This window comes from Dermacentor variabilis, chromosome 3 (assembly GCF_050947875.1).
Source record: "Dermacentor variabilis isolate Ectoservices chromosome 3, ASM5094787v1, whole genome shotgun sequence".
NCBI classification, from domain to species: domain Eukaryota; kingdom Metazoa; phylum Arthropoda; class Arachnida; order Ixodida; family Ixodidae; genus Dermacentor; species Dermacentor variabilis.
Genome location: NC_134570.1, coordinates 216,576,721 through 216,599,848, shown reverse-complemented (window position 1 = coordinate 216,599,848; position 23,128 = coordinate 216,576,721). Strand labels below are relative to the sequence as shown.

The 23,128-nt window shown below is 50.8% G+C and overlaps 1 protein-coding gene across 1 annotated transcript in view; it reads right to left on the bottom strand.

Annotated features, from left to right (window-relative positions):
- The window catches only part of LOC142576637 (poly(A) RNA polymerase GLD2-like), a 96,297-nt gene extending 83,875 nt beyond the window's left edge, over positions 1 to 12,422 (bottom strand). Inside the window, exons 1-2 of the mRNA XM_075686850.1 lie at positions 12,282 to 12,422; positions 6,632 to 6,780 (exon numbers count right to left, since the gene is read on the bottom strand). Coding sequence (XP_075542965.1) covers positions 6,632 to 6,780; positions 12,282 to 12,368 — 236 coding nt within the window. The 5' untranslated portion in view covers positions 12,369 to 12,422. The remainder of the gene's footprint in view (positions 1 to 6,631; positions 6,781 to 12,281) is intronic.
- Positions 12,423 to 23,128: the final 10,706 nt, after the last annotated feature.

Below are 23,128 nucleotides of genomic sequence, written 5' to 3'. Positions count from 1 at the left end.
GCGGCGTCGCTGTAAATGTGAAATGCCATCTGGCACGACCTCATAGTCAAACTTTTGACGTAGTAGTTCTGCGGAAACCCGCAAGGTGGAGAGAAGTAATGAATAAAGGGAAAGTCAGACATCCACCCGTTCGTAGCAATTGCTACAAAGAAAATCCATACGGTTTCCTCGAAAGGAAAGCCTCATAGTTGAAGAAAAATTCGTCCTGGTCCGGGACTCGAATCCGGGACCACCGCCTTTCCGGGGCAGCCGCTCTACCATCTGAGCTAACCAGGCGGCTAGCAGATGGCAGGGCGAAGTCAAATTTGCCAATAATACTTGTCTTCTATCCTCGATAGTGTCCGGGAAAATCCGAGGTGTCCAGCGGTCGGATCGTCATGTAGGGCATGCAGTACTTCTGGACGAAGTCCTGACGGGACAACAAGGAGGTGATTGGCACAGACTGGTGAGAAGTTCTTCACGAGTAGATTGTTTTGAAGTGTGAAGGAAGATAATCCGCGCTTAAATGCCCTGGGGACAACGTCGGTGTGCCCTTCCAAATATTCGACGAGGCCTTTTAGCTCCGTGTCTGCCCATTGCTGTTCAGCGAAGTCTTCCGCGCTTATAATTCCAAAGAAGGCGTCGTCATTCTCGTCATCTCGCGGCGGCGAGTCAATGGGTGCGCGTGACAGGCAATCGGCATCGAAGTGTTTTCGTCCGGACTTGTAGGTTACAGTGATGTCGTATTCTTGTAGTCTGAGGCTCCACCGCGCCAGTCGTCCTGAAGGATTCTTTATATTCGCTAGCCAACACAATGCGTGATGGTCACTGACGACTTTGAATGGCCTGCCATAAAGATAAGGGCGAAATTTAGCTGTAGCCCAAACAACCAAACAAAGGCGAGGCATTCCTTTTCGGTCGTAGAATAGTTGCCTTCCACTTTTGACAGCGACCGGCTAGCGTAAGCTATCACTTGTTTGACTCCGTTTATTCTCTGGACTAGAACGGCACCGAGAACTAGCCTACTGGCGTCAGTATGGATTTCTGTATCGGCGTACTCATCGAAGTGCGCAAGTACCGGCGGCGACTGCATGCGTCGTTCGAGTTTTTCAAATGCGTCGGCCTGCGACGTTTCCCACTTGAACTCAACATCACATTTAGTTAGACATGTCAAAGGCTCGGCGATGCGTGAAAAGTTCTTGACAAAGCGCCTGTAGTAGGCACACATGCCAAGGAATCTACACACTGCCTTCTTGTTGATGAGTTGCGGGAACTGTGCGATGGCAGCTGTCTTTTGTGGGTCTGGAGAGAAGTAATGAATAAAGGGAAAGTCAGACATCCACCTGTTCGTACACGGACGGGTGGATGTCTACACGGACACCAGATTTGCTGATTACGTGGCCTAGGAACAGAAGCTCATCGTAAGCGAAGTGCCACTTTTCCGGCTTCAGAGTAAGCCCTGACGACTTGATGGCCTCTAGTACTGTCGCAAGCCGCCTGAGATGATCGTTGAAATTTCCAGCGAAGACGACAACATCATCCAAATACACGAGACAGGTCTGCCACTTCAATCCTGCTAACACCGTGTCCATGACGCGCTGGAACGTTGCAGGCGCCGAGCAGAGTCCGAATGGCATAACCTTGAACTCGTAGAGGCCGTCTGGGGTGATGAAGGCCGTCTTTTCGCGATCTCTTTCGTCGACTTCTATTTGCCAATAGCCAGACTTGAGGTCCATCGACGAGAAGTATTTAGCGTTGCAGAGCCGATCCAATGCGTCGTCTATTCGTGGGAGGGGGTATATGTCCTTCTTCGTGATCTTGTTCAGACGACGATAATTGACGCAGAAATGTAGGGTTCCGTCCTTTTTCTTTACCAGGACAACAGGGGATGCCCACGGGCTTTTCGACGGCTGGATGATGTTGTTGTGCAGCATTTCGTCGACTTGTTCTCTTATAGCTGCACGTTCTCGTGGCGAAACTTGGTAAGGGTTCTGGCAGAGTAGTCGAGCGCACTCCTCGGTGATTATGCAATGCTTGGTGACTGGTGTTTGTCGAATCCTCGATGACGTCGAAAAGCAGCCTTTGTATCGTCGGAGCAGACTTCTGAGCTGCTGTTGCTTAATCACGGGGAGACTTGGATTAATGTCGTAGTCTGGTTCGGGAACCATCGTTGTCCGGGTAGATGCGGCGGAATCCGAGAGGACAAACGCATTACTGGTTTCCAGAATTTACTTGATGTACGCGATCGTCGTGCCCTTGTTGATGTGCTTTGGCTCTTGGCTGAAGTTTGTCAGCAACACTTCAGTTTTTCCCTCCATACAGTCGAACGATCCCTCTTGCGACGCAAATTTCACGCTCTAGCAGTAGACGTTGGTCGCCTTCGATGACGCCTTCTACGTCAGCGGGTGTTTCGGTGCCGACCAAAATAACAATGCTCGAGTGAGGCGGGATGCTCACTTGATCTTCGAGAACACTCAAAGCGTGGTGACTGCGAAAGCTCTCCGGCGGTATCGCTTGATCTTCCGACAGTGTTATCGATTTTGACTTCAGGTCTATGATTGCGCCGTGATGGTTTAGGAAGTCCATGCCGAGAATGATGTCTCGTGAACACTGTTGGAGGATAACGAAGGTGGCAGGGCAAGTCCAGTCATGAAAGGTTATTCTTGCCGTGCAGATTCCAGTCGGCGTAATGAGGTGTCCTCCAGCGGTCTGAATTTGGGGGCCCTCCCATGCAGTCTTAACCTTCTTCAACTGGGCGGCGATGTGTCCACTTATTACGGAGTAATCTGCCCCTGTGTCGACTAAGACGGTGACTGCGTAGCCGTCGAGAAGTACGTCGAGTTCGGTGGTTCTTTGTCTGGCGTTGCAATTGGGTCTTGGCGTCAGATCACGACTGCGTCGTGTTGAACTGAAGCTGGAACGGCGCATCGTCAAGCCGTCTTTCGTCGGTGTAGTCTTGGCTTCCTGACTTCTTCGGGACGGCGGCGTGTCGTCATTAGGTCGTTAAGGTGGTTTCTTTGTCGTCTTCGTCGGCGGCGGAGGATCTTCGTCAGTTCGACGAACAGCAACCGCACCTCCATCTGTTGCTGGTTTTAGTTTTCCGGATATGGGCTCGCTGACCAGCCCCCGGCTGGGCCAGTGTATGGTCGGCGCGGCGGCGACAGGTAGCGGCCTGGTGATGGCGAACGCGACGGTCGTTGAGAGCTCCACCGAGTAGCGGCGAGGTAGTCAGCGATATCACGGGGGCGTTCACCTTGCTGCGGGCGCGGAGCATTCACGGCGAAACCTCGCAGTCTCATATCCTGGTATGGACATCGTCGGTAGACGTGACCCACTTCTCCGCAGTGATAGCAGAGCGGGCGGTGGTCGGGGGCTCGCCAAATGTCCGTCTTCCTCACGTAGGTGTGCTGGGCGACGGGTGGGCGTGCTGGCGGCGGCGGACGACGGAATTGCGTTATTGCAGGGCCCTGGCATGGTCGCGGAGGGGGACCTTGACGGCATGCGACGGCGGCGTATGTCATCGCTTCTGGCTGTGGCTGCGGTAATTGTGGTTGCAGCTCGGGAACTCCAAGCGATCGGTGCACCTCTTCTTTCACGATGTCGGCGATCGAAGCCACTTGGGGCTGCGACGAAGGCAGGACCTTGCGCAGTTCTTCACGTACAATGGCCCTGATGGTCTCCTGAAGGTCGCCGGAATCCAGTCCTTGGATGGCGTACTGCGGTGTGAGCCCCTGGCGGTTATATTGCCGGGTGCGCATCTCCATGGTTTTCTCGATCGTCGATGCCTCTGCAGAAAACTCAGCTACGGTCATCGGCGGGTTACGCCGATGGCCGTAACCCGCGAGTTCTTGCTTGACACCCCGCATCAGGAAGCGGACTTTTTTCTCCTCTGACATTTCCGGGTCGGCGTGCCGGAAAAGACGGGCCATCTCCTCCGTGAAGATCACGATCGTCTCGTTTGGCAGCTGCACTCTGGTTTCTAGTAGTGCTTGGGCTCGCTCTTTTCACATGACGCTTGTAAACGTTTGCAAGAAGCTGCTTCGGAACAGGTCCCACGTCGTTAAGGTGGCTTCTCGATTCTCGAACCAGGTCCTGGCGGCGTCTTCCAGTGCGAAATAGACATGCCGCAGCTTGTCGTCGCTATCCCAACTGTTAAACGTAGCAACCTTCTCATACGTCTCGAGCCAGGTTTCCGGGTCCTCAAATGTTGATCCGCGGAACGTCGGAGGTTCCCTGGGCTGCTGCAGCACGATGGGGGATGCTGGGGCTGCCATTGGGGTTGCCTTGTCCACAATCTTCTTGGTCTTCTCAGGTAGAAGTTCATGCTCCGGGGGCAGCTGTTGAAGACGGCGGCTTGCTCGATGCTCCGGGAATACGTTGGTGTTCTCTTTGCGGTCCGTGCTTGGATCACAGCTTGTCGGGGGCGTCCGGTACATGAACGAAAAGCACCTCCACCAGATGTCACGTGGTGGTGACGTTGAAGAACACAGTAGCAAATACTGTGAAAGACAAAACTAACTTTTATTGGGCGAACCTGTGCCCACAAAAACAGGCTACACTTATAGCACCACGATAGCGGCGAACACGGTCGGCAATTGTTGAAAATCTGATCAGCGGGTCAAGTGCGTCGGCTTTTATACAGCAGTCATCGAATGTTCCAGACTAATCGTTAGGACCCGCATGCCTTCCACAAAGTTCTACAACATTCAAGTCACGCGAAGAAATCAGATAACACAAGGTTTGGCAACAACAGACAGCGAATAGAAGCATCGATAACTTTCCAGAAACTTCGGATACATGCAGACACGTCCCGCGCTGTGCGATAACATTTTTTAGGCGGCGAAACGTGGTCGCCCGTTAAATATAAGTACACTTGTCAATATGTTGTAGGCTGCTTCTGTATGCAAGGACACCCACAACGAGGTATTAGACGCTGCAAACATTTCAAAATAATTTTAATTCAGCTCCAAAAAGTAATTAAAAGCTCCTTCTCGTGGTCGAGACCCATCGCTAGCGCATCAGTTATGACGTCACAGTGGAGGAACGAAAATGCTGACGTCATAGCACACCAGCACAAAAACGTGATGTATGATGAGTAGTGATGAAATGCCGATTACGCAGCCTGCTGAGCCGAGCGACCGAGCATAGCCTCCACTATGACCGAGCGACAGGCATATAGAAATCCTTTCTTAATGCAATGAAGGGGTAAGGCGTGCAGACACGGACACAGGAGGAGAGAAGTCGACACCACGAACGCCACACGGCGGCCCGCGAACAACAAGCTGCGTGTGGCGAGTTGCCGTGCCGGTAATGTGGACGGGCCTTTACATTGAGTGTACTAGCGAGCCAACTCCGAAAGGGACCAGGATATGCGGCGTTCGTGTTGTCTGCTTCTCTCTTCTTGCGTCCGTGTCTGAACGCAATTGCCCCTTAATTTGCACTATGAATCCTAACCAACTATCTCAGCTTCCTGTCATTCTAAAAATCGTCTCTGTACGCTACAGGCTTCTAGAACATTGTAATCAAGCTAACCCTGGCCGCTGGCTAACCGTTACATGCACAGCGCTGTGGCGGAGAGCAGTTGACGTAGCATCTGCCAGTTGATAGTTCGGCAGCTCGGAGCGGTCTCTCGTTCGCTTGGCCTTCCTCATTGTGAAGGCCCGTCCAGGTTACCAGCACGAAAACTCGCCGCACGCCGTTCGTGGGCCCCGTTCGCGGGTTTTGCTCACGAACGGCGAGATTTCCTTGCCATAGAGACGATGGGCCCAGGACTCATTTGTGCGGCAGCCGTATGGCGAAGCGGCCAATCAGCAACCGAGGAGTGGTCACTATGGCGCCGACGGCAGCCTCACCACCTCCGATTGTTGGGCGCCGCCGATATCGTCGCTAGGCCTTTTCCAGTTCAAAGCTAAAGCTTATGGCGCTTCGGAATGGATCGCCGACTCTCACAAGCCGCAATATTTTCTTACTGTTGTTGTCGCTCTTCGCAATAATTATAATAATCGCGACATGCACTTCAAATCGCCATTTGTTTACCTCTGCTGGCAGAGCACGCGTATGCGCGAGCAGGCAACACAGCATAGTTTTACGTCCCTAATTTTGTGACCCACGTGACCAAGCCGTGTTGCGTTTCCTCTCCTATGACGTCATGGCATCACCCGGAGCCCCGAAACCGAAATCGCTCGGTATAACAATGCTATTATTAAATTATTTATCGGATATATATGAATCCCGCGGTGTGTATCGTGCTTCCTGAAGCAATACGCAACGCTTGAATTGAAGAATGCATGAACGAAAATTTTCATGTCTCGACCCCTTTAACAATTTCATTAAAAATTAGTAACACCTCAATTGTTGTAACACCACAGGTGTTACAAATGAACCCTGAAAACTTGTGGAGGTTGTCCATATAAGAACTTACATGCTTAAAAATGCTGCCACCGTACAACAACAGTCAATCTGGGTCATGATAAATATCAGGGAATCCAGGGAATATAAAAGAGAGCAATAGTGGTCTCAATGTGCATGTCGTGATGAAGGACAATACCAAAGGGTTTAAGGCCTTACTTAAAATTGTGGCTTTTATCTGTATACCGTACACCATAATGTAAGACTTGAGGAGTTGGCATATTCAAGGAGCATTGGCACTCACTTTTGTTGCCTGCCAGCCTGCTGAAACCCTCTGGGTGGCAATGACATGGCAGCAACTGGCAGCGCTATGGGGGGTTGTGGATACAGCACTACTGCTGGAGGCACCATCGGTGGCTCCCAGTGTCTTAACGCAGGGCGCGGCAGCATAACCTGCATGTGCACAAGGAATGAGCAAACAGGTGGTACTCAAAAAGCACTTCTTGTAGCGAGTGCACTACAGTGGCACAACACAAGTTACAAAACTGTTTATTGGGTGGACCTGTGGCCAACAAAAGCAAGTGACACTAACCCCAATGGTAGCAGCAAGCACACTCGTCGATTGTCAAAATGTGATCTGCGGGTCAAGTGTGTCGACTAGTATACATGACTCGTCGAAGACTCCAGCATAATCGATGGTGCCTACGTGCCTTCCAGAAAGTACTATACAATTCATGTTGCACATACAATTTGATTCCACAAAGTTCAATGGCAACAGACAATGTATAAAAAACCAGCGATAACCTTCAAAAAACTTCAGATACAGAATGGCGTGTCTTGCTCTGAGTGATAACATTGCAACACAGATTGGCTCATGAAAAACATTCAACAAAAACAAGCAATTTATACGCGTGTCATTATCAGCCAACCAGAATGTTGCGTGAACGACTATTTAAAGGGACACTAAAGGCAAATATTAAGTCAAGCTAAAGTAATAGACTAATGCTCAAGAACATTTAAGGCATCAATAGTATTGAGAATAGAGCTTAGTAATAGAGAAATTCACGTTTCGACATTGGGACATTCAAATACTGGTCCGATGACATAGCGACTAGACCTCAACCACTGGCAATAAAAAGTTCATTGCGTTGCATTATATGACAGAAAAAATGCTCCTTGTCTACTCCTGTTCGGTTCTTAAAAAGAAAGAACCCAAGGATACCCAAGCCCTTCCTACGAGTTGTGAATGCGAAAACAGTGTACGCTCACTGGCGTTCAATTGAACGCCACTGAGCGATCAGAGTTTTACGTTGCGAGTAATGCATCATAGTGGTACGTGCTGCCCAAGCCAGCAAGCAGGATGCGGTGCCAACACCGCATGCCACCATTGTCCTGCGCAGAGAGACCAAAGAAGCAGCAGCAGCCATCAAGGCTGGCAAGCACGTGCAGCAGCAAAGCCCAATGAGAGAGAGAGATACATACACCGCGCACCATGAGAGCTTCATGCAGAGCTTCCGAGAGCGAGGTGGCGACAAACGCACATCAAGCGACTGAGTCACTGATGACAAGCCATGTCACTCTGCAGCATCGCGGTGCCATATCTGCTCTGTCGATGTGCACTGGTGACGTGGCAATACCAGCGTCAACTTTTTTCAAACTCATTACTGACATGAATAAACTGATTATGATGCGTAATGAGAGTTTGATAGCTAGACCTGCTGGCACAAAGAATGTTAATCACAGGCTTGAGCACCCTTCAAGCCTTGGACAACAATCACACACCGATAAAGGCCAGACAAAAATGTTTAGATGTATTGTGTCACTTGAATGCATGATGGTGAAGTAATATCCCCACAGCTGAAATGTCGCATTATCACTCGCATTATCATAAGCTTGCACAATCATCATTTGAGATGCCATTGGTTGTCAAGAGGGACATCACGGTACCGAAAAGATACAAGCCGGTATGCAATTCAATTGGAGCAAATCCAAGAAAGCGTTCGTACACTTTCCCATTTAAATAGTCTTGTAAAACAACTGACAGCTGATCAACGTGAGTAAGGTCTGTAGTCGAATCAACAATTAAAAGAGAAGTATTTTGCGCATTTAACTGCGTCAACGAGACGTTCATTGACAGCCTCTGCCACATGCTCGATAAATTAATCACAAATGGTTTTAGACAGATACGATGGTGACCTTTTCCTTTGTTCACGTAGCATTTGATGTTCTCCTCTAAAAAGGGATCAAACTTTGCAATGGCTAAGGCACTCCCATATAATTGCCATTTCTCGGTGAACCAAAAATCTCCTCACTGCCCCTAAACGCTAGGTTGTGCTCAGCTAGAAGCTTAACTACAGCGACTACACGCTTCAACACGTCGGTCCAGTAAACGGTCTCAGTGAAAAGATGCTTAACCAGCTCCTTGTCAATTGTGCTGCTCGAGTTGGAGCTGGCGAGCCATGCTGCCACATAGTTCCGGTGCTTGACGCTATTTTAATGTGCACACACCTTTTCTTCTGCTCTTTTCCAATCAGAAAAGCTGTACATGGTGAAAGCACTGGGGTTGCTTGAAATTGAAAATAGTTTGCACATGAAACAGTAAATGGAACCTTTGGATTCCGAGTACTTTAACCAGTGTCACTCGTACGCCTCCCCGTTTACAGCCTTTCGCATGAAAAGATGAGGCGACATATAGCGTTTCTGAGTTTTGCATTGCCTTTCGGAAGACAGAAAATTTTCTGCCCGATTTTGAAAATACAATGGCCCTTTCTCAAGGCATACACTCCGAAAGCTGTCAGTAATAACGTCCGGCCACTTAGCAGGGTCACTTCGGAGAATCTCGCAACGTACCTCTTGCTGCGGGGGTGTCTGTACTTCAGCGTTGCCGCAACGAGAAGCTGTCTCATTCGTCCTCTCGAGGCACACTTTGTGGGTGGGAACATGATTATTTGAAGCCAAACTAACAGGAAACTTGTGAGTCGGTCCTTGGAGTGTTGTTTCCTGGCGCTCGTCAGTAGAAGGAGGCTCATCGGGGAGGTTTGGCACCTGTTGATCAGCAGTAGTAGAAATCAGGCGTGGCGGACCGGACACCTGGAGCTCTGTGGCAGGAGCCCGGCCGAGTAGCATAGACGTTGCTGACTCAGGAACAGGACAGGGCTCTGTTAGCGTCGGTTGCTCAGAAATATGGACGACCAGGGTTGGCACCGTTTTCACAGGATCCAGACAACCAAGATGAGTCAAACCTTGCTTCTTGCCAGGAAACTGTGGTGATGGAGTTGGCAAGTCCTCCACAGAAGCACAGTCGGTACTATTGGGAGTTTGACATGGACTCTGGGTAGAGCGATCATACTGCTCCGCAGAAGCTGCATTCAGGAGGTACTTTGTCATCTTTGGTAGCTTCTTTTCACGCTCTTCTCTTTCTAACTTCGCCTTTCATTTGGACGTACCACTTTCATGCTTCTGACCGAGCATTTTCCCATGAATGGATGCTTATTGTTCACCAGGCACTTCGTCAGTCCGACGCGGCCGCAAGTGTCCAATGGTGGCCGTCCCGATGACTGGCGCACGCTGCCTGGATGGTCCGTGGCAGGCCAAGAGTGGTGCATCCCCCGGGAGCTCCTCAGCGGGCAGGCTTAAGTCACGGCGAACACGGCGCGGCGAACAGAGGCGCGGCGGCAAGACGTCGAAGATGCGCTGCATAGCAATACATGAGGCGAACAGCGGGCGGACGCCGCCGCGAGTTGGCCGTGTTGGCGCCAGTGTTATCAGACTTAGCATACGCGTTGTGGTAAACAATGAAACAAATATAAGCGCTTTTTAAGTTGGCATATACCGCTTTTATAACTGAAAAATACACCAACACTAGCGCAGACACCAACGTGGTTGCAGAAGACGAGAAAAGGCTGCGCACGAAAGACCAGCATGCCTAGCGACCGGAACTGGCACCTCCCGATTGGCTGTTGTCCACCGCTGCGTGCTCGACGCTTCCGGCGGCCCGACGAAAATATTTGGACAGACAGATCGGCGGCGGCCGTCAAATTTTTGGACGCCGGCCGTCGGGCGTTCGCCGCCCAAGGAAGTTTGTCGCTCGGACGCCGGTTATTCGCTCCATGTATTCCGGGCTTTATGCAAGCTTAACCGGCGGCTTGGGGCTGAATCACAGCCCGTGATCAACTTCCCTTTATAGACGCACGCCGCATCTGTCTGTTACTAGCGCCAAAGCAGGCATTCACATACGCATAGAGTTCCTTGTACAAATTTCCTCCTTCTCTCATTCCTGTCTCGTCTTCCTATTGGCTACGAGCAATCGTCTGTTCTGGGAGGTTCTTGATTTTTCTTTCGCCCCGTCGGCGCTAAGCGCGAGAACGAAGGGGAGAGGGCGACTCCTAGCGCAGGCGAAGTTACGCGCTCTCCGTCGCCTCTGAGTCATCTTTTTCTACTTCTTTCTGGAAAGTTCGGCGGCCAGTCTGACCTACTTTTTCCGTCGAGCGCGCGCGAGGTTGCACAGCCACTAGGCAGGAAGGGGCCCTGGAGACATGCCTTTGTGTCCAGCTCGCCAACTTCTCCCTCCACTCTTCCACAACCCTAGCCCAAACAGTGAACATTCCATGCCCCACGGCACGCAGACAAAAGCACTTGTGACGTCTTCTCTCCTGCCTAGACTCTGCCATCAGACTCATCAACATCTGCTATCGGAGTCATCCTCCCCCACCCAAATTACCAACACGGTAAAGAAAAGTCGAATGGGAGGCACTGTTGGGTACTGCAGCACATCCTTTCTATGAGAAGGACAGCGGCGGAACTATTTGAGAGGTGGAGGGTGGCGTGGTGGTGACGAAGAGCAAGGGAGATTTCGGTCCTCATCCCACATTACATGTTTTAAGTGTTTCCCCCTTGCCCCTCCTCTCCAGACAGCACTGCACAGACGGACTGACAGGAAAGAACGAAAACTCTTCCAAGCAAACGCACCTCGTGTAGTAAGAAAGAGGGCCCCACCGGGGTGGCGGGGGATTCCTGTTTTTGCAGCTCGACAAGCTCTCCCCAAATGATAAGGCTAAACACATGCTGTTACATTAGGCAGTGGGCCCCGTCTGCTCGTTCTGGTTTTCTCGCTTCATACATGTAGCTCGAAGTTCCGTTGCCCATGGTTCCATATAGTAAGCAGGTTAGAATAAATGGGCCCCCTTCTCCTACTGTCCGAGGTGAGGCCCTGGGTTGCAGCCCCCTTAGCCCCCCCCCCCCTCCCCTTAATGCAGCGCTGGCTAAAAGGTTCTATCAGGGTAGACACGCCAACGGCACATGATGTCCTCCAACTTCTTGAAAGTTTCGTAAAACCAAAAACGGAAGCTACCCGACGCAACTTGAGCCAGTCGCGAGCGCCTGACACGATGTGCAGGCTACGAAATTTTCTTTCGGGTGGGCATGGCACAAGATGTCCGTCCTCATCGAAGTGATATGTCTTGTAGAGTCTGCTGCCGTAAACTTGACGATCTTCTGAGCTCGTAATTGCGGCCCGTGCAACGCACCAGTCATACCCATAAACGCAAGCAGCGTCGCTCAGTTAGCATAAAGATGAGCGCAGTCCAGTTCACACCAGCGCGCTAATACACAAACGAGGCAAGGTTATGACTGGTGTTGCAGAAGCCGCGGAGCGCTTTTTCCTTGCTGTGCGCTTTATTCTTTTTTTCTATTTCATTTTTTGTGTGTGCACCGCGACGACAGATTGGGTTTTTTGCAAATACTGCTCCAGGAGGGCACATGTAACCGGTAAACACGAGCCTCAGAACAGCACCTGAGTTTATAATAACGTTGTGTTAAAGGTACGCGGTTGTGCTTTGGATCCGTTTCGCTAGCTCCGCGGCTCCCGCCTACCGATTTTCGCACATGTTCGAGTTGACACAACATCGCGCGCACATCATAGCCAACTAAAGAGGTTGACTACACAGAACACTGACCTGGGGGAAATGAACTGTTTTCACGTCGGATGCCGCACAAGGTTCTCGCGGCCCAGGGGTAAACTCGGAGCCATGCTCGGAGCGCATTGCATCCCGACTATAACACCAGAGGAAAATTTGGCGCCACCATCTATGAACCAATAAGTGGATGGATGTTATGAGTGTCTGCTTTGGAACGTGGCGGTGGGTTGCGCCACCAAGCTCTTGGTATTATACTGCTTGATGCCCTACCTAAGTTAAAAAGAAAACAACCACTATGAACTCCCACAACCACATTTTCTGCTTAGAAAGACAGAAAGTTGAGCTAGTTGGTAAGGATTCACTATGCAAAAAAGAGGTGAGGCGTGCAGACATGACACAAGAGTAGAGATGTGGACAACGCCGTGTTGTCCACTTCTCTACTCTTGTGTCCTGTCTGCACGCCTCACCTCTTTTTTGCACATTTTCTGACCCCCTGTTGCGGACTTTGCTTTCGTACGTCTCCGTTTATTGTTGTTTCCCTACTTTTATTCCACCAATCTTCCAATCGCTTCTTACTAATCTGTATTGCGGACGTGTACTTTCCCCATGCTCTCGCTGAACCCAAGGGTTTCAAGGAGGCCAGTGGGGCCTAAATCGAACGCTGGGCAGATGTCTTCCTATTCTAAGACAATATGCTCCTTCGTTTCCCTAGCTTTACCGCAGCAAGCACATGCTTCTTCTTCCTTCTTACATATAGGCCTCGTGCACCGCCTATAGAGGCGCCACTGATAGCCACCTAGCGGGCGCTTCCAACAATACGCGCGGGAGCAGTAGCAGACGACAACGCTTTGCAGCAAGGGTGACTGAAGTTCGCGGCTGCCTTGTTCGGGCGCCAGACTGCTACTTCTGCGGTGACAGCGGTAGGGAAGACGCAGACCTCTGTGGGGGCGGGTATGAACAAGATGTTACCGGTGTTTGGGGCAACATGGTCCACACACGCGCCAGGTGCGTCCCGCAGACAAACGCCATGAAGACCATTTACATGAACTGGAGCTCATGTAAACTAGCCGACAAATTTTGTTGACTAATGCGATGTCTCGACCGTGTTCTTTTTTTAATTCTACCCTTGCCGTAATGCTGCTTCTGTACCTCAATAATAAGCACCCGTCGTTAGTACAGGCTTAGATAACAAATTCGCACGGTGCGATGTCTGCATATATGCCGCTGTGATTTTTCTGCCGATGAATACATGTGACGCCGCCGAATAAGTGTAGTGAAAGTCGCCTGAAGAAGAATAATTGCGAATTTATTGATAGAAACGCGTACACTATAGTCAACGAAGCCACCAAACGCACGGGTTAATAAAAGCGCGTGTTAGCGCTGTACCGCCGAGAACTGCCGTTCGCGCTGCAGTTTTTGCAATTTTAAATTCCCTAAGGGAGCTGCTTGGAAACGTACAAAGTTATAGTCTAACGTTGCAGTACTTTTTTTAAATGTTACTAGAGAGAGGTGCCACATGATATATTTAAAGGCAGAGCAGCGCCAGTCCAATTAGATACAGCGCTGGCGGCAAGGCCAGGTTTAGTCCTATGCGGCGTAAGCATAATAATAAGAAATAATTTAGTTGAGTAAAAAATTCACTTGCAAGAAGCGACTACGTTGTGAAACAAACAAATCACTCGGCGTGTTAAGTCTGCTCAGACAGCATCAAGGTGTGATGACTTACCAAACATGACGCGAACTATTCAGCGAAAAATGGATCAGCGAAAAATGGAACAAAATACCATATGCAGCAACTATTAGCAATTCTCGCCCTGCGCTACCTATTTTCTAAACACATTTCCCAAAAAACCACGATATCTAAGATGCCCTCGGGCGAAATGCGAAGCACTTGCTTGGTGTCATTCCGATAAGACACAGCGTGATTTATACCCTTTACAAACGAGGCAAGGTGAAAACCTCGCAGCTCAAAAGAATCAAGAGTTATGCATGAAGCAACTAGCAACAGTTAAACATGTGCGAAGCCACGCATAAAATAGATGTAAAAACATGAAGCGCGCGACAGCTGGTGCGAGGATTTGCCGGGCCACATAAAACTAACAATTTCAGTTCTTGCAAACTTCTGTAGCTTTAACATACAACACAATGCGCTCATGCAGTCGTGCTGCCTAGCTAGCCCAACGCGGTAAAGAAGCGGAAAACAATATAAGCGGCAAACGGCATTCCGAACTTTAGCGAAATTCCTTTAAACCACATGCCGCACTGCAGAAGGACTTATCGCTTACGCGTCTAACTACAATCGAGTAAAAAAATAATAATAAAAAAGAAAAAAAAAACGAAGCGACGAAGGAAAGGATGAGAACAAGAAATTTCGCGCCGAAGCGACGATCCATTGCCACCGTTGCTCCTGCTGATGAGGCTTTGCGGGGAATAATTAGAACCCTATCGCCGGCACGTTTTCGCCGGTATTTGAGCCCCCCACCCTGCAACAATTCTTCTTCGACATTCTTCGGAAGCTATGGCCATCCCACACATGCGAAGGGTGTTGCCTATTTTGCTCTCAAAACACAAACAAGACGGAGAAGCACTATCAGCGACGCAACAAACTACGTGCAGCGTGCTACGGCGCGCGGCTAGCTCCTCTCCCATGCGTTCCGCGCAAGGCCGCCACCAGTGGCGCGGCCATCGGCGTGCACGCCGCCTATAGCTTTATAGGTGCGTGTTCTAAGGCCTCCTGATCTCGCTTCGAAAAGTAATGAGCTTCCCTTTGAGTTATCATAAATATGCATGGAGGAAAGGAATTGAGGAGAGGCCCTACCCAGTGCCCTACCTCCTCCGCGCGCTAGGAGAAAGGCTAGGAGAAAAGTGGGGAGGAAATGACGTAGTAAGTCCTCCTTTTTTGCTGTTTTTTTTATTTCTTTGCTGTAGCGGTCACGCCTTTCGGGCCACAATGGCGGTCTTGTTATGGTTCTGTGCGCTGACACGTGTTGCTCCGTAGGTTTCGTACCGTGGCAAATGCGCCGTGCGGGCAGGTTTGCGTTGGTGTCCGTGTTTTGTAGCGCAGTGTTATCTGTACCGTGCTCTCGATCCAATTGTTTTTTTTAACTGAGTCCCGGACGTTGCTGTGGCCAGGTAGGACAGGAGGAACTAAAGTTCGTGAAATGAACGCACATGCAACGCCGTACGCAATGTACCGCGCCACGGCAATGGCAACGGACGAAGGAATATCCGCGGGAAATTTTGCCCTCGCTAACGTGCCATCGAAGGGCGAAACCGATGCGTTTCAGAATCTGCACAATGAACGCCTTGCAGGTCAGTGATTCCTGCTTTTGACAGCGCATATGGTGCATTTGTGGCACGTAGAATGTACGTTATGAATGCATAGTTCGTGTTCAGTAAGAACTGCTTTCGTGCATATTAAAACACAAGTTGCTTAACTGTTGCTTGTTCCTCGCAGTACTCGCGACAGCACGAAGTCTTTTAAGCAGAGCTCGTTCGAGGTTCATGCACACCTGCACAGGTGTACCTCAATACACGTGCTGATGATAGACATTTTGGCCCGTTCGGCGTCGCCGCTACGCTCCCCGCCAGGCGTTTCCAGGCGTTTCCAGGCATGTTCCGATGCCACGTGTCTTCATGTGCGTGTGTGAGTGTATGTGCCATTGTGCCCGACCGGCGGCGATGCGACAGCAGGGGGTCACCTTCTCCTTCCAGTCATTGTGCCCGACCAGAGGCGCTACGAGAGCCGAAGTTACCTTCTCCTCCCAGTCTTTGTGCCCGACCGGCGGCGCTACGACAGTGTGCGTCACCTTAGCCCATTGTACAATCACGTGCTCGTCTATTGAGGGGTTCCTTCTTGCCCTCAACTGCGAGAGTATAAAAACAGCTGCCCCCGGACGCCAAAAGGAGGGCTCCGATTTCTTCTGTTGAGTAAAGTGCTCTCCCGTCTCTCTACTTCGGTCAACCTGACCGCCAACTCTTTGCGATGTTAAAATAAACAAGTTGTTTTGTTGTTACCAGTCGACTCATGCTTTGCCGGGACCTTCGGATGCTTCCAGTTGTACCCCAGGCCGCCAGGCCAACGCTACCCTTGGGGCTTGCGACCCAGGTACAACCACGGGCGTCAGCGCCGAGTTCCCAACCGATCGCACCAGCGGTGCGACCACAACAACTCGTACCAGCGGTGCGATTCAAACAACTGTCTGCCAGCGGTGAGATCGCGACAACGGAGGCCAGCAGCGAAGAGATGCAGTTGACTGTATGCTGAACAGCTCAACGACGATCCGGGAGCAGTGCAACGAGCCCTGGGTGATGACTGGTTGCCTGCAGCGGAACGACTGCGCGGAACTCTTGGCTGCGAGGTTTGGTGAGTGCGGGACTTTCTTCTTCTGAGCTTTGCCAGGCTTTTGTTAGTGTCAGAAACAGAGCTGGTAATTGTGATTGTCGTTGCTGCCGGGTTAGTTTGCGGCAAGACAATAGTAAGCAGTAGAGAAAGCAGCATTCAGAGCAGCCATGGATTTGAAGTCGTTGCGCAAACCGAAATTGTTGGAGCTTGCAAGAGAGTTGGGTCTGGATGTCTCAGACAAACTCAGAAAACCTGAACTGCTAAAGGTTATTCTGGAGTTAGAAGCTGAGGATGACGAGCTGTCGGAATGCCTTGAGACCATTGAGGAGAGGGAGACTGCAAAAAGACAGGAGCGCGAACTTAAAGAACAGAAAGAAAAAGAAGAGCGTGAACGTAAAGAACAGAAAGAAAAAGAAGAGCGTGAACGTAAAGAACAGAAAGAGCGAGAGCAACAAGAGCGTGACCGTCAACACGCTTTGGAAATGAAGCGTCTTGAGGTAGAGATGGAACGCGCTCGTAATGGAAGTCAGGCACGCGGTGCAGGAGAACGAGTATTGTTCAAAATGACTGACCTGATGCGGCCGTTTAAGCTTGGAGAGGACATTGGTTTGTTCCTGGTTAACTTTGAGCGAACGTGCGAGAAGCAGGGGTTCTCTCGGGAAACGTGGCCACAGCGCTTGCTCACTTTGTTACCCGGCGAGGCGGCCGACGTAGTCGCTCGCTTGGATAGAGAGGAGGCAGAGGATTTCGACACAGTGAAATCGAGTCTTCTAAAAAAGTACCGGCTGTCTGCGGAGGCGTTCCGTCGGAAGTTTCGGGAAAATGAGAAAGGCAAAAGTGAGTCATATACAGAGTTTGCGTATAGGCTTATGTCAAACATGCAGGAGTGGCTCAAAGAAGAGAAAGCGTTTGGTGACCACGATAAAGTTCTGCAGTGCTTCGGGCTAGAACAGTTTTATAGTCGGTTACCGGAGAACGTGCGATACTGGGTCTTGGATAGGCCAGACGTTTGTACGGTGGCTAAAGCCGCTGAGCTAGCCGAGGAGTTTGTGACGCGTCGGGCTCGCGGAGCTAAGGACGGTCAAAAGGGTGAATTTGGCTCGAAGTTTGAGAGGCCGAAGTTCACACCCATGAGAGCAAAGGGGAACACGCGTAGTGCGGATGCGAGTGGAAGCAGTGCGACCGAACCTAAGGAGACGGCGGCAGCCGAAGCCGAACGCAGAAAGCGGTTCGAGATGAGGCAAGCGCGCGTTTGTTATACGTGCCAGAAGCCGGGTCACTTTTCGGCGCAGTGTCCGGAAACAACACCAAAAGTTGTGTTTTTTTCAATAGGCAGCACTGACGAGAACATGAAGCTTCTCGAGCCTTACATGCGAGACCTCCTCGTGAACGGGAAAGAGTGCCGAGTGCTTCGCGATTCCGCAGCTACGATGGATGTAGTTCACCCCTCTTACGTAGAACCCCATATGTTCACGGGCGAGTGCGCATGGATCAAGCAAGCCGTGGAAGCTCATAGCGTGTGTCTGCCAGTAGCAAAGGTGCTTATTGAAGGACCTTTCGGAGCGCTTGAGACGGAGGCGGCAGTGTCATCTATGCTGCCCCCCCAGTACCCGTACCTATTTTCAAACAGGTCCGATCACCTCCTGCGCGAGAAGGGGCTTTTGTTTGGTGAGGCTAGCGTTCAGGCCTTAACCAGATCGAGAGTTCGGGAGCTCCCTGCAAAGGTGATAGTTGCGGGGCCGACGTTGTCGAACAATGAGAATGGGTCGGAGGCGCAGCAAGCTGATATTCAGAGCACGTCCAAACTGAATAAAATTGAGCCTGTAGCGTTGAAGGCACCAGATACTGGAGAGTAAATGCCCGACACCAGAAAGTTAGAAGAGCTATCTGCAGATTTGCTCATCGCGCCTACGTCAGATGGACTTAATAGGTTGCTAAAAGTCAGCCGGTCGGCTTTGATAGCCGAGCAAAAAAAGGATGGCAGCCTAGAAAACATGCGCTGCAATGTCAAGGAAGGTATCGCCAAGAAAAACTCGTTTTGTTGAAAGAAGTTGGGTCCTGTACAGGAAGTATCTAGACCGCAGGGGAGTGGAGTTCGATCAGCTGATCGTGCCTCAATGCTATCGTCAGGATCTGTTGCGCTTGTCGCATGGGGGTTCGTGGTCCGGACACCTAGGAGTTAAGAAAACTAAGGACCGTCTCTTGCAAGAGTACTATTGGCCAGGGTGTTTTCGGGACGCAGACCACTTCGTGAGGTCATGTGACACCTGTCAGCGGGTGGGCAAACCAGGGGACAAATCGAGGGCGCCGTTGAAATTGGTACCTATCATTACGGAGCCTTTTAGACGGCTCGTTATTGATACAGTGGGACCTCTGCCGGTAACAGCCACGGGGTACAGACACATTTTGACTGTGATCTGCCCAGCGACAAAGTTCCCTGAAGCAGTGCCGCTTAAAGAACTCAGCTCAGTTGAGATAGTTAATGCACTACTGTCCATATTTGCGCGAGTTGGTTTTCCTGCGGAAATCCAATCAGATCAGGGCACAGTGTTTACTAGCGCTTTGACGACAACTTTTCTCGAAAGGTGTGGGGTAAAGCTGCTACACAGCTCAGTGTACCACCCACAGTCGAATTCCGTTGAGAAGCTCCACTCCGTCATGAAGCGCGTGTTGAGAGCATTGTGTTTTGAACATCGAACTGACTGGGAGCTGTGTCTGCCTGGGGTGATGTTTGCATTAAGGACCGCGCCGCATGCGGCTACGGGGTTTTCGCCAGCTGAGCTGGTGTACGGTCGCTCGCTTCGGTCTCCGCTTCGCATGCTTCGAGAATCGTGGGAAGGCAGGGGCGACGACCCAGTCGTGGTGGAGTACGTGCTTAAGCTCCTCGAACGCTTAAGAAGGGCACAGGAGTTGTCAGGTGAAGCAATGGCAAAGGCCCAGCAGAGGGCCAAGGTTTATTATGATCGGACAGCCAGGGCCCGTCGTTTTGAGGTGGGCGATGAGGTCATGATATTGCGCACATCGCTAAACAACAAACTAGACGTGCAGTGGGAGGGCCCAGCACGAATTGTTCAGAAACTGTCGGACGTTAACTACGTGGTAAGTCTGCCAGGAAAGCGGAAAGCACAGCAAGTTTACCACTGTAATCTGCTCAAACCCTATAAACAACGCGAAGCAGTGGTGTGCATGATGGTAAACGTTCCTGAAGAGCTTCCGGTCGAGCTTCCGGGACTAGGCTCAGTGACGAACAGGGAAGACACCGGTCAAGTCATTAGTGACTTAGTCAGTGGAGCATCGCTGTCGCCTGAGCAGAAAACCGAACTACACCAGCTATTACAAGAGTTTCAAGGTCTGTTCTCTGAGAGGCCTGGTAGGACTTCTGTACTTACTCATGATATAGAACTTACCTCCCCAGAGCCAGTACGATCCAAGGCGTATCGGGTGTCACCCCGCCAGAGCGATATTATGGAGGCTGAGGTAAAGAAAATGCTACAGCTCGGTGTTATTGAGGCAGGTGAGAGTGATTATACCTCCCCTTTGATTTTAGTTGAGGTACCGGGCAAGGAACCTCGTCCTTGCGTCGACTACCGCAGGCTTAATTCCATCACTAAGGATCAAATTTATCCGATCCCTAACATCGAGGAGCGCCTTGAGAAAGTTAGTAGCGCTCAGTTTATTTCCACCCTAGATCTTGTCAGGGGTTATTGGCAGGTTCCACTTACAGAAGAGGCTAGTAGGTATGCGGCGTTCATTTCACCAATGGGAACATTCCGTCCTAAAGTGTTGAGTTTTGGTTTGAAGAACGCGCCATACTGTTTTTCGAGCCTCATGGATAAAGTGTTGCGGGGACAGCAAGAATTCGCTTTACCGTATCTAGACGACGTAGCGATATTCTCCGCATCCTGGTCTGAGCATATGGCACACTTGCGGGCAGTGCTAACCCGCCTGCGCGAAGCGGGCTTGACAGTAAAGGCTCCTAAGTGCCAGTTAGCACAGGCCGAGGTTGTCTACCTCGGTCACGTGATTGGTCAGGGTCGTCGCCGCCCCTCTGAAATAAAAGTGGCCGCTGTGCGAGACTTTCCGCAACCGCGCACAAAGACCGATATTCGGTCGTTCTTAGGTGTCGCCGGCTACTATCAGAGGTACATCCCCAGGTACTCTGATATCGCGGCTCCCCTGACGGATGCTCTAAGAAAGTCAGAGCCTCAAACAGTCGTCTGGGACGAGACAAAGGAAAGAGCTTTTAGCGCCCTAAAGAGTGCCCTAACAAGCCAGCCTGTGCTACGATCGCCAGACTATACAAAAGGGTTCGTTGTTCAGTGCGATGCTAGTGAGCGAGGCATGGGCGTTGTACTGTGCCAACGGGAAAAGGGAGAAGTAGAACACCCCGTCCTGTATGCTAGTCGTAAGCTGACCAGTCGTGAGCAGACGTATAGCGCCACCGAGAAAGAGTGTGCATGTCTCGTGTGGGCCGTTCAGAAATTGTCATGCTATCTAGCCGGCTCGAGGTTTATCATTGAGACGGATCACTGCCCTCTCCAATGGCTGCAGACCATCTCTCCCAAAAATGGCCGCCTCCTGCGCTGGAGCCTCGCTTTGCAACAATATTCCTTTGAGGTGCGTTACAAAAAGGGGAGTCTCAACGGTAACGCCGATGGCTTAAGTCGAAGCCCCTAACGTAGGAATCAGCCTCAAAATTGTTTGTTACTGATGTTTTTCTTCCTGAGGCAGGATTGTTTAACATATTGCTTTTGTTTAGTGTTTCAAAGTGATGATATGCTTTCTAGTGCAATTTTCCAATTTGTGGACGCGTTCTGAGTGATGCTAGACTACTGTAAGGAACTAGGCAGTGGTATAAAAAGGGGAAAGAGCCTGGCAGGGCTTAGTGAGGGTTGTGCCGTGCTTGCTGACTGAGCGGTTGAGTTTCAGCGTAGTTCTAACGCTTGCCGGAAATGAGAACAAGAATGTGAACTCTCCCGAAGTCACTTTGCAGTGTCCTGTGCGAACCTGAACGAGAGAACGAGGCCTTCTCTGTGCGCTGCGCTCAAGAAACGTCGAGGGACGCCCGACTTCGGTTATGAGCATCATCGAGCGACATCCCTCCGGACAGCGGATGCAGTCCCCTGTCCATCGGGATCTCCTTCCCCCGGCGGGGCGGTCTGTTACGTTTCGCCTACGACGCGCGGTTTAGCCGGCGCGATTGCAACAAAGCGGCAGACATTTTGGCCCGTTCGGCGTCGCCGCTACGCTCCCCGCCAGGCGTTTCCAGGCGTTTCCAGGCGTTTCCAGGCATGTTCCGATGCCACGTGTCTTCATGTGCGTGTGTGAGTGTATGTGCCATTGTGCCCGACCGGCGGCGATGCGACAGCAGGGGGTCACCTTCTCCTTCCAGTCATTGTGCCCGACCAGAGGCGCTACGAGAGCCGAAGTTACCTTCTCCTCCCAGTCTTTGTGCCCGACCGGCGGCGCTACGACAGTGTGCGTCACCTTAGCCCATTGTACAATCACGTGCTCGTCTATTGAGGGGTTCCTTCTTGCCCTCAACTGCGAGAGTATAAAAACAGCTGCCCCCGGACGCCAAAAGGAGGGCTCCGATTTCTTCTGTTGAGTAAAGTGCTCTCCCGTCTCTCTACTTCGGTCAACCTGACCGCCAACTCTTTGCGATGTTAAAATAAACAAGTTGTTTTGTTGTTACCAGTCGACTCATGCTTTGCCGGGACCTTCGGATGCTTCCAGTTGTACCCCAGGCCGCCAGGCCAACGCTACCCTTGGGGCTTGCGACCCAGGTACAACCACGGGCGTCAGCGCCGAGTTCCCAACCGATCGCACCAGCGGTGCGACCACAACAACTCGTACCAGCGGTGCGATTCAAACAGGGGGCAACCCAAGGTAACTTTTCTATGCAAATGAGGGAGATGTTACTTTTACTAGTACAAATGCGAATAATGCCCACCATTCGCCATAAAGACGCGTAAACCCGCCAAAGAGAATAGAAATAACGTGTATCTCACAGGTACGCCTGTGAGATACACCTCTTCATTACTTGGCAAATAAAGAACCACATCAAATAGACTCGTGCATAGAAGATGCGCAGGAAGAACCTTGCCAAGAACAAATTTAGCTAACCAGAAAAAGTGCAAAATAAAGATTTCTAGTAGCGTTCTGTGAATGATCTCTGGAAGAATTATAGCGAAATGTATATTTGCGGAACAACCACAGTTCTTTTGGATCCCTCCTTTACTGCTCTACCATATGCCAAAACCGACTCGTGTTATTATTTGGGAAGTTGCGTAACGATGCCTGGTCACCAGTCCCGTACAACCGCGTAGAGCGCAGGACGCTCCGGTTCTAGACGTACTGCGCCCACCACGGAAGGTTAGAAGCACAGCAGGAAAGTGGCAACGTCAGGCGGCCGGAATGATAACTGTAGAAGAGTCATTCAAAACACACGGAATTATTAGAGTGTTTTATGGCGTTTTTCACTGGTCGATTCGGAGCAGGATTTCTTGCTCCGTGGCAACGAATCCGAATTTCACTGGTC